At 36.9% G+C, this 14,938-nt stretch overlaps 2 protein-coding genes across 5 annotated transcripts in view; one reads left to right on the top strand and one right to left on the bottom strand.

Moving 5' to 3' along the window:
• Positions 1–295: 295 nt before the first annotated feature.
• hpdb (4-hydroxyphenylpyruvate dioxygenase b) lies at positions 296–6,162 on the bottom strand. Its single transcript, XM_067393918.1, has 14 exons — positions 6,013–6,162; positions 5,881–5,907; positions 5,214–5,276; positions 4,682–4,786; positions 4,545–4,587; positions 4,376–4,458; positions 4,186–4,275; positions 3,521–3,624; positions 3,345–3,422; positions 1,723–1,885; positions 1,564–1,635; positions 1,315–1,437; positions 1,094–1,210; positions 296–916 (listed from the first exon to the last, which is right to left on the bottom strand). The coding sequence occupies exons 1-14, from the start codon at positions 6,013–6,015 to the stop codon at positions 806–808; spliced, it is 1,182 nt and encodes a 393-aa protein (XP_067250019.1). The 5' UTR covers positions 6,016–6,162; the 3' UTR covers positions 296–805.
• Positions 6,163–10,665: 4,503 nt separating this feature from the next.
• gapvd1 (GTPase activating protein and VPS9 domains 1) overlaps positions 10,666–14,938 on the top strand; it is a 53,209-nt gene continuing 48,936 nt past the window's right edge. For all 4 annotated transcript variants that reach the window (XM_067395079.1, XM_067395082.1, XM_067395081.1 and 1 more), the window contains exon 1: positions 10,666–10,846. The gene's annotated coding sequence lies outside the window, so the exon portion shown is untranslated. The remainder of the gene's footprint in view (positions 10,847–14,938) is intronic.

The following is a 14,938-nucleotide window of genomic DNA, read 5'->3' as shown; positions in this document are numbered from 1 at the left end:
GCGTGCGGGCGTAAAGATTGGGCCCCTTCCTTTGCGCAGCGAGCGCTCTACCATCTGAGCTAATTCCCCGTTGAAGCTCTCGGCGTCAAAATACGCCTACTAAACCCCCATCTTGTCGCTCTAGACTCGCGTAGGATAGCCATAGACTAAAAAACAAAACAAGCATTTGAATAAAAATGGAAATGAAACCTACACATTATTATCAAAAAAGTATGTTTGGTCATATAATGACTTTATTTATATTATATGATTCTTTTACACAAATGTATTTCCAACACAATATTTTTTTTGTCCATAAAGTTTATTGTAAAAGTAGTGTGCTTGTTTACCAAGGAGGCAGTGTCAGTTAAGAATATGAGAAGGAAAGACGTGAAACAAACAAAAAAATCACGATTATTCTCATGAAAAGATTTTTTTTTTATTGCGCTTCACTTCCAGTCAAGCTGTAATTTTGTCAAATTATGCATAAGTGAAGTGATACATAAACAATGAAATTAGCTTTGTTAAGATGAAGGACATTTTATTCCAAAATGTAATTTCCACAACAGTTATTTCCACCACAGAACGCTGTTAAACATAAAACATATTTTGAGATGTGGTGGATATGACACTGTGGTGGTTTCTTTTCTAAAAGTCCACAGGGTCAAAAGTGTCTGTTGGTAAAGAAACATGTGGGTACAAAATATAATGGCACATGCTTGAAGGCCAAACAAAAATATTCCAAATATGCCAAACAAAGTAAATTATTAGCAAGAGTGCTGTTCACATTTTAACGTGTACCATGCATTTTCTACGAATAGCCAGTTCAGAGTTTCTCCGATAAGCCATTAGGTGTAAGGATGGTGAGGTTTCCTCTGGCGTTCTGGTCAGCTTCAATAGCCTCAAACAGAGATTTGAAATTTCCAGCACCAAAACCCTGAAAAAAAATAGAGGAATGCACTACTTATTTATGCACTACCATACATCTACACATTTGGGTGACATTTCTGAAGAATAGTTTTTGATCAATTCATTGCAAATTTAAATATGATGGATGGATGGATGTTCTGAAACAATATTTGCTACATTCGGAGATTTATAATAGCAGTCTTACTTGATGGTTGCGTCTCTGGATGACCTCTAGGAACACGGTGGGTCTGTCCTGTACTGGTTTGGTGAAGATCTGGAGCAAGTAGCCATTGTCATCATAATCCACCAAGATTCTAAGTTCCTGTTTAAAACAATACCAAATTATTTTCACCAATAACTCTTCAACTCTTCCCTTCAACTAAAAAGTCAAGAGTAAGCTTAAACACATTGACAACTGTATTATACCTCCAGTATGCTGATGTCCTCAACAATTTTGACTTTGGAAAGCTTCAGCTTCTCCCTGAGCTGCTGGTAATAAGTGTCAGGCACTGACATGAACTCCATACCACGTTCCTTTAGGTTACGGATCTGAAAACATATCCTTATCAATGCAATATACCTAAAGTAAACTTTTTCAGCATTCACAAAGAACAATTCTAAGAATTTGCACACTACAAATTTAATTTATCCCTGTATCAGTGTTGTTTTACTCACTGCTGTAATGATGTCAGAGGTGTTCATGGCGATGTGTTGAACCCCTGGGCCACCATAGTACTCCACATACTCCTAAAAGGAGAAAAGATAGTTAGATGAATGGATAGATGCATGCATAGACAGATGAAAGTAAGTAGATGTCATGTCTGTAATACTTGCCTGGATCTGGGACTTGCGCTTTCCCATCGCTGGTTCATTGATCGGCATTTTCACGCTTTCTTCATAGTTGGCCACCACGATGGAGCGCAGCGCACTGTATTCAGTCTGTAACTGCTTGTCATCTACAGACCAGAATCGGTGGAACAGCAGGTTCCTCTGATACCTTCATAAATACATAAATACTTTTGAAATTTAAACCACAGAAATTTCATTTTTGGGTGAACTAACCCTTTAACAAAAGCTGGACATGATGTGATGGGGTCTGGTTTAGATAATTCTGCTACTCCCACCCCTCACCACCCTCTTTTCCTCCCTCTCCCCCTCCCCACTGTGTCTAACTCTCTCCAGATGGTGTCTCAGATCCTTTGAAAAGTAATTTTGCTGAGTCATAATTACTAAGGAGTTTTCTTGCATAATATTCAGTCGTCCACTACCACAGACTGAAATGCAAACATGTGCTATCTCCGTCTATTCTATCTGAGTCTCTTCTGATCTTTCCTCGCAGTCTTTACTCTATCCTCACCATGGAGACACACAGCTGACTGATCACTGGGGAGGGGCTCTTGGTGTATTCTGACTGGATGGCATGGATAGGGAGTTTCCCCCCAAAGACTTGCGATGTTCTAAGAGAGTATACCTCTCGTGACTTCTTTTATGCTTTACAGTCTTAAAGGATTAGTTCACTTTCAAATTAAAATTTCCTGATAATTTACTCACCCCCATGTCATCCAAGATGTTCATGTCTTTCTTTCTTCAGTGTAAAAGAAATTAAGGTTTTTGATGAAAACATTCCAGGATTTTTCTCCATATAGTGGACTTCAGTGGACCCCAAAATGGTTGAAGGTCAAAATTACAATTTCAGTGCAGCTTCAAAGCATTCTATGTGATCCCAGATGAAAAATAAGTGTCTTATCTATAGAAACCATTACTCATTTTCTAAAATAAATAAATAAATAAAATTATATAAGTTTTAACCATAAATGCTCATCTTGATCTATCTCTCTTCTTCTTCTTCTCTATTTGAATTTCAGCAGTGTAGACACTGCTAAGTTTATTACTGCCCTCCACAGGTCACATTTTGAACTAAATTGTCATATACAATATGCTAGTGCAAGTATATAACAATTAGTTGAAACTTTGACCTGTGGAGGGCAGTAATACACTTAGCAGTGTCTACACTGCTGAAATTCAAATAGAGAAGAAGAAGAAGAGAGCTAGATCAAGATGAGCATTTCTGCTTAAAACGTATATAATTTTTTTCAGAAAATGATTGATGGTTTCTCTAGATAAGACCCTTATTCCTCGTCTGGGATCGCGTAGAATGCTTTGAAGCTGCACTGAAATTGTAATTTTGACCTTCAACCATTTTGGGGTCCATTGAAGTCCACTATAAGGAGAAAAATCCTGTAATGTTTTCATCAAAAACCTTGATTTCTTTTCGACTGAAGAAAGAAGGACATGGACATCTTGGATGACATGGGGGTGAGTAAATTATCAGGAAATTTTAATTTGAAAGTGAACTAATCCTTTAACAACCCTGGCACAGAGGTCCGATGTTGTCTACCTGTTACCAATTTCGCATTTGGAATAAGTTCAACAATGTGTTTTGAAAAGTTTTGTACCACTCTACTATTGGCACCATCTCATTGTCTGGCTGATTTCCAACCACATGGTCAATGAAGTCCAGCTTCCCGCTTGGCCTGTGAAAGAACAATCACGTTATATAACAATCCACCCATGCATGATCTGAGATATGGACCTCTTATATGAGAAGACAAGGACACATCAACACACTCACAGTTTTGCCAAGAAAGGGTCACAAAACAGAGGAGCATGGAATCCTGGGAGGAAGAGCCCGTTATATCCTGTCCGCTCTATAAGAGTATGAGTGGTGTCACCATACTAAAACAATAAGGAAATAGGAATCAGAGCCGAAGTGGGACAAAATTTTAAAGATTTAAATGTATATGCATATGCATAAACACACTACCGTTTGAATGTTTGGGGTCAGTAGGATTTAATGAAAGAAGTCTTTTATGCTCAACAAGGCTGATCAAATATACAGTTAAACAAGAATATTGTGAAATGTTATACCAATGTAAAATAACATTTTTCTATTTTAATACATTTTAAGGCATAATCAATTCCTGTAATGGCAAAGTTGAATTTTCAGCATCATTACTCCAGTCTTCAGTGTCACATGATCCTTCAGAAATCATTCTAATATGCTGATTTGGTGCTCATTAAACATTTTTTATTACTATTATCAATGTTGAAAACAGTTGTGCTGCTTAACAGTTTTGTGGAAATCTTGTTACTTTTTTTTCAGGATTTTTTGATGAATAGAAAGTTATTTGAAATATAAATCATTTGTAATATACATGACTTTATTGTAACTTTTGGTCAATTTAATGCATCCTTGCTCAATAAAAGTATTATTAAAAAAAATGAAATTATACATACTGTCTGAAGTATTGCCAGCTTCACCCTGCCAAACTTATCCTCCACAACATGAGGCTCTTTAACGATAATGGCACCTCGTTCTCTCGCTTTCTGCAGGAAAATAATAATAAACCAATAGGTGATTATTGCAAATGATCCCCAGAAAGTGTTTTTAAGAGATAAAACATGAGAGAAAATCATTATCATTTACCTCCACCAGAAAGTCACAGTTCTCTACAGTGAAAGCTACATCTTTAACACCATCTCCATGTTTCACCAGGTGATCTCCTATCTCTGTTCAAGGAAAAGGACAGATTAGTAGTACAGAATGTGGTTTTAAATATAATCAAATACCAAAAGCTGTCATTTATCAGTCTTACCTTTATTACCAGGATTCAAGGCAGAGGTGAAGACATAAATAATCTACAGGAAATAGAAAACATTGATCAGCGAACACTTTATGTGGCCTTTTTAAAATCATAAGGAATGAAGAGGATGGACACAATCTGACTCTTACCTTCCCCTGTTTCACTACATGAGACACAACATCACGACTGCCTGTCTCCAGCCCACGATACGCCAAGGGCTCGAAACCCAGTTTATTACAGTAATAAGAAGCTGCCTGAGATGCATCACAGCACAGAGATGAAAACAGAGACAATGACAAGATGGGGAGATTTGAACCATTTTGAATAAAGTTTAAAAAAATACAATAAAAGAATATGGGTATATGAATTTTAAATGAACTGTTAATCTATATCTGTATCTACATTCATATAAATGAAACTTATTCACAAACTGAATCTTCAAAGTGAAAACATACAGACATATTTTGTTTTTCTACATGTGTAGTATGGCTCCATCTACTGGGGAAAGTGCCCAAAAAGTCTCAATATGGAAGAAATTAGTTGAGTGGAGGATGGTGGTTTTTGCAGCTGCATGTTTATCGCCCCCACCCCTATAAAGAGCCAATAGCATCTCCCTACTGGACACCTCCTCTAATACTCAGAAACTAACAAAATCTACAACTTATATTGTAAAAGAATTACCTGTTTGGCATTTCCAACCCAGAAAGTGATGTGGTCGAAGCAGATAAACCTGCCCTGCTCGTGCTGTTGACATATAAAAACAGCAATGACTGTGATGCACTTAATCTTCAATTCTTCTATTAAGAAGTTTCATAGCAGAATTAATCTAGAATCTGAAGAGTATAATGATGTAGCCTATAGGCTAAAAGTAATTAAGTCATTTAAGTTATTAAGTTTCATTTTGCCCCTAAAGTTTACATTTTTCAAATTAGAGCACATGTTCTCCTTAGGAAAAGAAAAAAAAAAAGAGTAAGCCCTAATCGTAGGGAATTGAAGGATGAAATTATAGCTTTAACAGTGTTTAGCTGTGAATCTGGTGGTGGACAGTCTTGTGCTCTGAGCGGATTTACAACGACTTCCAGTAGACGCTCACTGAGCAGTTTTTCCATTTTAAATGAGCAGGTTGGATAACCTTGCTATTGGCACAGCTAATAATTTCCAACATTAACAACCGTAAAAGCCAGGGCTTCTTCATGAAAACAAGACATTGCAGGCCATTACATAAAAAATGTGAACAATAAGCCACAGAGAGTTCAGCATGCAGGTGGCAGCGAAACATTAGGAGAAGTCTCTTATTAGAGTATCTTCTTACACAGGCATATATTTTTAAAATATAATGTTATCATACCTTTTCACCTTTGTCAGTGTAGGTTGTCTGTGGTAAAAGAAATGAGAAATTTAGGCTTGTTTGAATTGTTTGGTCAGTTAGCAAATCAAATGTATCAAAATCTTAAAATAACGTAAAAATCACGTGTTTTACCATCTTTTAGTGGTTCTTGCAGACCTTCTTCTTGGGTCAGTGGCAGAAATGAGGTGAGGTGGTGAGTGCAGATGCTGCAGATGTGAATTTGTAGTGTTGTGTGAGACTCCGCCCAGCGGCGCTCCGTGAGGAGGAGAGCAGCACTGCATGATGCTCTGCTGTTGATATAAAAGTTATACTATTTTACTACACATTTTAATATACCATTATAATATAACATGCTACTTTCATAATAAAACTAGTTTATTATATAATTATTACGTTTTTACAACTAAAAGTTTAAGGAGTAGGTAAGTGCAATGAATGTAAACATCTAGGCTAACTCTAAAAATAGCCTACAAAACTAGTTAAATGTACAACAGATTAGTCGATAGTCGGATTCTATCCGTTTAATAAGACATGCTGCGGTTTTTGAGGTTTTGTTTTTTTTTCGTAACTTAAGTTGTTTGTCTGAATGCAAAAGAGGAGGAACACGGTTCCTTCAACCCTATTGGCTGGTTGAGTTGCGCTTGTAGTTTTCAGTGCGAGTATGTGAGACGGTTTAGTTCACGATGTCGTGAAGACTGATGCACGTTTTTCTCTCTGAGGTAAAATTTTAAAAGTTAAGTTAAACTTTTAATTAATGATGTTTTATATGGTATCTTTGTAATCCTTGACCATCAAAATAGAGATAACATTTTCAGTGTTATCATGTTTGATTCAGAAGATATACATAAATAGGCTACATAATTTGGCTTTGGCGGAAAGTCCTTAAAGGGATGGTTCACCCAAAAATAACAATTCTGTCATCTTTTACTCACCCCTAAGTTGTTCCAAATATGTATACATTTCTTTGTTCTACTAACCACAAAGGAAGATATTCTGAAGAAAGTTTGTAACCAGGCTGCTTTGGGGCACCATTGACTTCCATAGTAGGAAAAAAAACACTATGGTAGTCAATGGTGCCCCAGAACTGTTCAGTTTCTTACATTCTTCAACATATCTTCCTTCAGAATAAAGACATTTATGCAGGTTTAGAACAACCTGAGGGTTAGTAAATGATGACAGAATTTTTATTTTTGGGTGAAATATCACTTTAAAATAAATCGACAAGACTCCATTATAATTGATAAATCCTTTTCATTTACATGTGAGTTTGTATTTCTGACTATATGAATGTGGGCTACATTAAGTTACAACCAAATCAATTCATAGTTATTCGTGTTGGTTAAATTTCAGTATGGAAACAATCAATGTAAATGATTCCAAAGAACTGCAGTGTCATACTGACTCCTAAAATTCAAACTCCTCCCTGTCACTCCCCTTTCAACTAGAAAATGCCACATAAATATAATATTTACTATAGCAGCCCCCTCTCCCCCTCTTAAATAGCTTGCAAAATGCTTTTAACCCTCTGAGGACTTCATTAACAGTGTTTAAGCTGCCGCTGAGAACAATGTTGATGCTGAGGACAGTTATATCAGGTGTGATGTAACTTATAATAATTTGTGTTTACACTTTAAGTGACTTAATATATTAATATTATGCATATAATGCATTAAGCATATGAGGAGCTTTCATAAAGCATTAACATCAGTTTTCTGTCTGGAAAAAAGCATCATTTGCATGGCCCCCAAAAAAAAACTCTTTGCTGAACTGTACCAGATGATCATCACAGTGCTACTGTTACCGTGAATCCATCTGATGTAAGTGTGAAACTCTGATGCATGTGTTCTCAGAGGTATAAACCTACTGAGAACAGGTATTTGAGCAGTAGACTGGCAGTGGCTGTAATACAAATGAGCATGTGTGAGCGTTTAGGGGAAAGATATTGATGCACATGAGGTATGTTTCCCGAGAGAACAGTGAGTGACAGTCTGTGGCCGATGCTGATTGGACAGTTAAAATTCTCAGGAGAAAAACGGCACTGTTGGTTTCTCTTAGCTCAACGTGATCTCAGCACAAGTCATAAGAGAGATCAGAGTAGAGCCAAGAAACAACAAAGAGATAATAAAACATGAGACAAGCTTTAAAAAGATTATAAAACAAGCATGAAGAGCGAAGAAAAGTAAAGGAAAGAGAACAAAGAAAGCCGAGCATCATGAATGAGCAGACAGCAGAAAACCCAGCCATCCTTCAGAAATGGTTGCAAAAGACGAGAAGCAGAGATGACAGAGAGAAGGAGGAAATAAACATGCAGGTTGAAGCTGAGGAACATGATGTTCATGAAGAAATGGTGGAGAAGAATGAAGCAGCAGAGGTGGTTATGGACAAAGAAAAGCAGTCTAGGGTCCATTCAGTATTCTCTTTGGTGAGGAGTCAGATCCGGACGCAGGCCGGTTTGGATGGTCAGCGCATGGGCATACTGGATGTTGTAAACCAAATCAAGGAACTGGAGAAGAACAAGAAGGAACATGATGAATCTACACCCACAGTTGAGATCAGCTCATCTGAGGAGAACGCAGCGGATCAGGCGGTCCAGGAAGAGACTGTAGAAGAGCAAATGACTGGAGAGAAGGAGAGAGGTGAAGAATTATGTGTAGCCTTGTTGAAGGAGATACTGTTGAACATAGAGACATTAAAGAAGGATTTGAGAGAGGAGCTCTCTCAGCTTCGCCGTGAGATGGAAAGCTACACGGAGCAGGCGCTCTGCGGCCTGGAGACCCGCCTAACTAACTTACTGAGAATACAAGCGCTGGCTCGCACAACTCCCGCTGCACTTCCCAGAAACCACACAGTCGAACCCATGGAGACCAAGAAACACAGACCTCCCAGCATGCCACCCCTGGGAACAACTAGGAGACGAGTGCTCAACCGCACAATGACCACTATCACCCCTAAAACTTGCCTACCTCTGTCCCTGGGGCCTCGCTCCAATTCAGAGCCACTGGGGGGCTGGGGTGCTGAAACTGCCGTCAACAACAGCGCTCTGATGTTGCTGAGGAGAGATGAGGCGGTAAGTCATCCTCCTGGGCCGTTGCCTCCTGCTGTACCTCCTGCACAGAAAGGCAAGAAGGCTTTGCGAAGCAGGACTCGCACTGGTAAGCCAACATGCTAGAAAGGTCTGCGACCCAAACACTATTGTTATTTGGAAAAGGTCATTAAAATGCCATGAGGGGAGACACCAGCATTATTCTGTACCTACAGAATCAATGAGAGAGATCATAAGATAAGATCATTCAATATGAACAGCTGCGAAGAGAGCCGAGGAGCACAAGTGTTCTCTTCTGTGCTATTCTGTGGAATTATTGAAGACGACCAAGAAAAATCATACAAAATGAATCTCAAAGAAAAAATAGATGCACCAAGGAGATGAATAGTATGTATAATGCTGATTACTAAGACATAAAAAAAATAGCCTATACAGGATGAGGTACAATTTCAACTCTCTCAATCTTTGTATTTATAAATATTTCTTCAAGGATCCTAATCTATGTATTTTAATTTGTACTGTCCAGTTGTGTTAATCAAATGAACAGTAAGGCATGTGTAATGTTTTGAACACAAAAAAAGAAAGAAAAAAAGATATATATATATATATATATATATATATATATATATATATATATATATAAGATATAAAATAAGATTACAAATTGTAACTGGTAAAATGTTATTTTGTTTATGATTTTCACGTTTTTAATAATTACGATTTTACGAATTGTTTACATTTACTTTGCACATGTCATTATAGGTATGACATTACTATTATTTATGCACATTACTGGATGTATATTGTCAGTAATAAAGACATTAATGCTACAATTTCATTCATTTGTATTGTATTTCATTTGCATATATTTGCATACAGTTCCATTAGAATTTATAGGCCTGGTTTCACAGACAGGGCTTAGACTAAGCAAGGATTTAGTCCTATATTAGGACATTTAAGTAGCTTTTATAAACATGTCCTAGAAAAAAATCATTTCTGGTGTGAGACAAAACAAAATAATGGCACTGACATGTTTTAAGATATGTTAAAACAGCTCAAACATGCATTTTAGTCTAGGACTAGCTTAAGCCTTGTCTGTGAAACCAAGGGATAACGTGTTCATTGCATGTAATTTTGTTTTGTTTTGTTAAATTATGAATTTCACTTACAAACTTCTATTCAAATCGGTCCTATAACTATGAACTTTGTTAATAAAAATCGCCATATCAGATTAAAACAGTACAACTGCCCAATGCCAACAGTTCATATTCTCTCACATATATATATATAGGCACAGACAAATGTATGATATATCCCTCTGCAAAAGCAATTATTATTATTACAACATCAACAACAACAACAGAAAGGCAGTCACATCTGAAAGATTAAAAATGAAAATATAACAAAATTTTCCACAACGCATTCTCTACAACATACCACAAAAGAGTGCACATCTTCGATTATTCTATTATCACATAAGCTGGTAGCGACACCTGCTGGTCAAGCAATGTAATATCCAAAAGGCATTTGTGAATTTAAATTTCTCAGTGAATCTCGAGTTCTCAGTCAATGCTTAATCCTCTAAAGTAGTTAAATGTATTAATAGTGTTTATATAATGTTTAAAGAAAACAGTGATTGAAAACAAACCTTAAATACACAACGAAAAACACTCAAAATAGTTCCTGCAGGTCTGCGCAGGTTTGAATCGCGCATGCGTATGGCGCGCGTCCCCGTTTGATGACAGCTGTGCGCTGTGGCTGTTGCTAAAGGGAGGAGAAAATCTCACGACGGAGGACTTTTTTTTATCTCTTTCATTCGCAGTTAGGACCTTTGGAGGACTGAAACGAGAACTAGACTGTAAAACCGACCTGTACCAGTCGCGACTGAATTTAATACTTCACACCCAGCCGTCAAATTAGTCGGTAAGTCTGTTGTACGCTGGTTCGAGCTGGTTAATGTGACACTTTAGCGAACCGAGCGTTAGCTGCTTGTTGGCCTGCTTGTCTCGGTCATGTTGTCACCTTTTGTTTTTAACCCCGTTTGTGTCCAAATTAGGCTCTCAGGAATATATTTCGATTTCTTGGCATATTGTTACCTAGATTTCAAAGCGCTACCAGGCAAGGTGTTTCATTTATTCTTGCGCTATAAAACACGATGATTCTTTCGCTTTTGATCGCTGACACACCGACTCTTTCAGCTTTTGTTGTTGTCATGCACTTCTCATTGACAGTCATGCCGGTGTGTTAATTCCAGCTACAGTGTTTTATTTCCCAGCGTAAGGCCCAAAGTGGTTCGTGTCATTTCCTTTCAATGTGAATTGCACAAATATTTGCAGCCGATATTTTTTTTTTTCTGTTGTCAATCACATTATCAGGTCGCGCGCTGCTATATATACAGATGGCTCTTATGTGACTGACGTTAGACATTTCTCATTGTGATCTAAATATGAATGTGAAAAATGCATTTCTGTGATGGATGTCAAATGCTTAGCCATGCACACCTTGGGCAGTGTTTGCGGCGAATAGTTATATAAATTCAAGGGTTTGCATACTGGTCACTTATTTCCAAACATAATCATTTGTCTGGAAATAAGTGACCTAAATACCCCTAAAGGTAGGTTTAGTTGGCACATACTACTTTTTACACTAGTAATTAAGCGAACTTTACATTTAAAACAATAATAAGATACAAAGAAAAAAATATGGCACAAGCAGGAGAGCTAATGTTATTCAGTTGATATTCAGCAGTTTGATGTCGCCGTTATACAACAGTTCATTAATCAAGAAGTTAATATTGAGTTTTATACAGACATTGCCCAGTTTGTATATTACTTAAAGTCAGCATGAATTTCACCCCATTTATTTAAATGCATTATTATAGATCTTATTGTCAACAATTCATCTGTGCATGTGTTTAATTTTGTAATTTTCTGACTTGGTAATGTTTAATCATAATGCCATAACTTGACCTTCTGATGAAAATGACCGATTTCTCTCCTGATATATCCAGGACTTCTCCGATCATTTAGTCCGCTTAAACATTGTTCCTCCACAATCGACTTAATGTAACATCCATGTCAAAATCTATTCAACATTTTTTCTTTTTTTAATAATAATTCTTTTCACTCTTAAGTAAGTTACAACAAGGAAGAAAAGATCTGTTGCTGCTGTTTCATTGCATCTTTAACCGCCTATGGAAATCCTCAAAAAAAGAGCCAAAACTTTCCAAATTGCATGCACAAGTTGGCCTTTTTTTAAATCCTAGTGGCATTTCAAATAAATATCAGTACTGGAATGCACGGATTGGACATAATTAAGAGCAAGTACAAAATAAATAGCCTGTATTTGTGTTTTTGAATGGGTATTTGGGTAATTTCAGTGGAGGGAAACTGTGATCCGTTACAGCTTGCTTGCTCAAACACACACTGTCTCAGAAAAGCTGGTCTTGTATATCGTAAACAACTGCCAAATCCTAGAGCGCTCTTGTTTTCTTATCAGTCAGCTGTGTGTGGCTGGCACATTTTCTGATCTAATTCATCCCCCAACTGTTTGGCCCGTCCTCATGTAGCCTCATATTGAGGGTATGAAGCTCCTCCCATAGCATCTCCTCAACACATGCCAAAGCTGTGACATTAGGTTAGTGGTGCACTTTGAGTAGCAGACTGGAGTTTATTTGATGCATTAGCTATTTTAGTGGGGCTTACATCTCTACACCTTCTTTCACCGGAAAGCTCAGTAAGAATGTTTCATGATGCCAGTTTACTCCTACCTCTGCCAAATGTCCTTTTGTTGAAGTGCTATGTCCTGACAAACCATTTCAGCTTTAATAGGTGGTTTTGAATTTTTAACAGGCTGCAGTTTTCTGTCATGTGACTGAGGCAGTGTACAAACTGTTAAGGTCATGCTAAGGTCAAGCAGGATGTGTTTCCAGCAGGGTCAGGAGTTAGGAAGTGTGTAGATCCAGATAGTGTGTGTGTGTGTGTGTGTGTGTGATCGTGTGAGAAAAAGAGTGCACTGACACATATAGTTATGTCAGTGGGGCCCTTAGCATATTTTTCTTGGCTCCTTGCTGTTGGTATTTGTCAAAACTGAAAAAACATTCTTGTACATCATGTGCTTGTAAACATATCAGGATGTGATTCATCCTCTTCTTCTGAGATTTGTCTATTTTAGATGCTTCAGTTTGGCACATATTTCAGTATGGAACAATGCATCCAAAACTAATTCTTTTTATTTCTGGATAAATTGAGAATCACAATATTTTTTTTTTTCTTAAAATAGAAATCATGATTCACCCACGATTCTGAGTCACATCTTAAAGGTGCCCTAGAACTTTTTTTTTTTAAAAGGTGTAATATAAGTGTAAGGTGTCCCCTGAATGTGTCTGTGAAGTTTCAGCTCAAAATACCCCATAGATTTCTTTTAATTAATTTTTTTTTAACTGCCTATTTTGGGGCATAATTAGAAATGAGCTGATTCAGGGTGTGCGGCCCCTTTAAATCTGGTGCTCCACGCCCCAAGAGCTTGCGCTTGCCTTAAACAACATAAAAAAAAGTTCAAACAGCTAATATAACCCTCAAAATGGATCTTTACAAAGTGTTCGTCATGCAGCATGTCTAATCGCGTAAGTACAGTGTTTATTTTGATGTTTGCATTTGATTCTGAATGAGTTTGATAGTGTTCCGCGGCTAACAGCTAATGCTACACTAAGGAGATTTATAAAGAATGAAGTTGTGTTTATGAATTATACAGACTGCAAGTGTTTAATAATGAAAGCGAATGATAGCGATGGCTCTTGTCTTCGTGAATACAGTAAGAAACAACTGGTAACTTTAACCACAAATGGTAACTTTAACCACATTTAACAGTACATTAGCAACATGCTAATTAAACATTTAGAAAGACAATTTACAAATATCACTAAAAATATCATGATATCATGGATCATGTCAGTTATTATTGATCAATCTGCCATTTTTTGCTATTGTCCTTGCTTGCTTACCTAGTCTGATGATTCAGCTGTGCACAGATCCAGACGTTCTGCCCTTGTCTAATGCCTTTCATAATGTTGGGAACATGGGCTGGCATATGCAAATATTGGGGGCGTACACCCCGACTGTTATGTAACAGTCTGTGTTATGTTGAGATTCGCCTGTTCTTCAGAGGTCTTTTAAACAAATTAAATTTATATAAGAAGGAGGAAACAATGGAGTTTGAGACTCACTGTATGTCATTTTCATGTACTGAACTCTTGTTGTATTTAAGTATGCTGAGGTAAATTCAATTTTTGAATCTAGGGCACCTTTAAATAATGATATAAGTAATTTTTTATCACAATATAGTTATTTTTGATTTAAATTAGGTTTTCATGATATAAATGTTTCATAGATTTCATAATTCCTATCAACATTTTCAATATAATTTTAAAAAGTCTCGTGAGTGAATGATTCAATGACAAGTATGTCTTTATCAGTCACTTGTCGCCACCTACTGGTGTAACAATGTAATTGATAGTCTTTATTTGAAGTGTCAAAGTTACTTTCAAAAGGTAATTGACTTGATTTTAATCACTGCAATAGTCATCATTGTTTATAAAAATTTATTCCAGTACTTCTGTGTAATCTGAATTGAAAAGAAGCTCTTTCATATCTATACAGCAGCATATGAAAATATGGTCAGTGGCAGCACCAACACAGATTTGAATGTCCGCTATGATCAATAATAAATCGTTGTCATTTAGGAATCAGATCGCATGGGCGTTGAATCAAGATTGTGATCTTTTAATGATTAATTGTGCGCCTCTATTATGACTTTAAATAAGGTTGCACCTTTTGACAATTCTGGCAGATACCAATATGGAAGTTACAATGGCAAATAACCAATAAATTACTGATATTAGCCTTTCAGATATTAAAATAAAATACCTGGCATGGTTCATCCCAAATAGGGGCAATTCTGTCATCATTTAGTCCCTTGAATGTTGTTTCAAACCTGTATGACTTTTTTTCTTCTGTG

Source organism: Chanodichthys erythropterus, chromosome 9, assembly GCF_024489055.1.
Source record: "Chanodichthys erythropterus isolate Z2021 chromosome 9, ASM2448905v1, whole genome shotgun sequence".
In the NCBI taxonomy this organism is placed as follows: Eukaryota; Metazoa; Chordata; class Actinopteri; order Cypriniformes; family Xenocyprididae; genus Chanodichthys; species Chanodichthys erythropterus.
Note: the sequence above shows the minus strand (reverse complement) of the source record. Positions and strands in the feature narration are given on the sequence as shown.

Bases quoted from the DNA above. Each gene is read 5' to 3' on its own strand.
- hpdb (XM_067393918.1), bottom strand. The intron at 4,276-4,375 runs GTAAATGATAAT...ATTTTCCTGCAG, and splicing joins ACTGTGACTTTCTGGTGGAG to AAAGCGAGAGAACGAGGTGC. The intron at 3,423-3,520 runs GTGAGTGTGTTG...GTTCTTTCACAG, and splicing joins GACCCTTTCTTGGCAAAACT to GCCAAGCGGGAAGCTGGACT.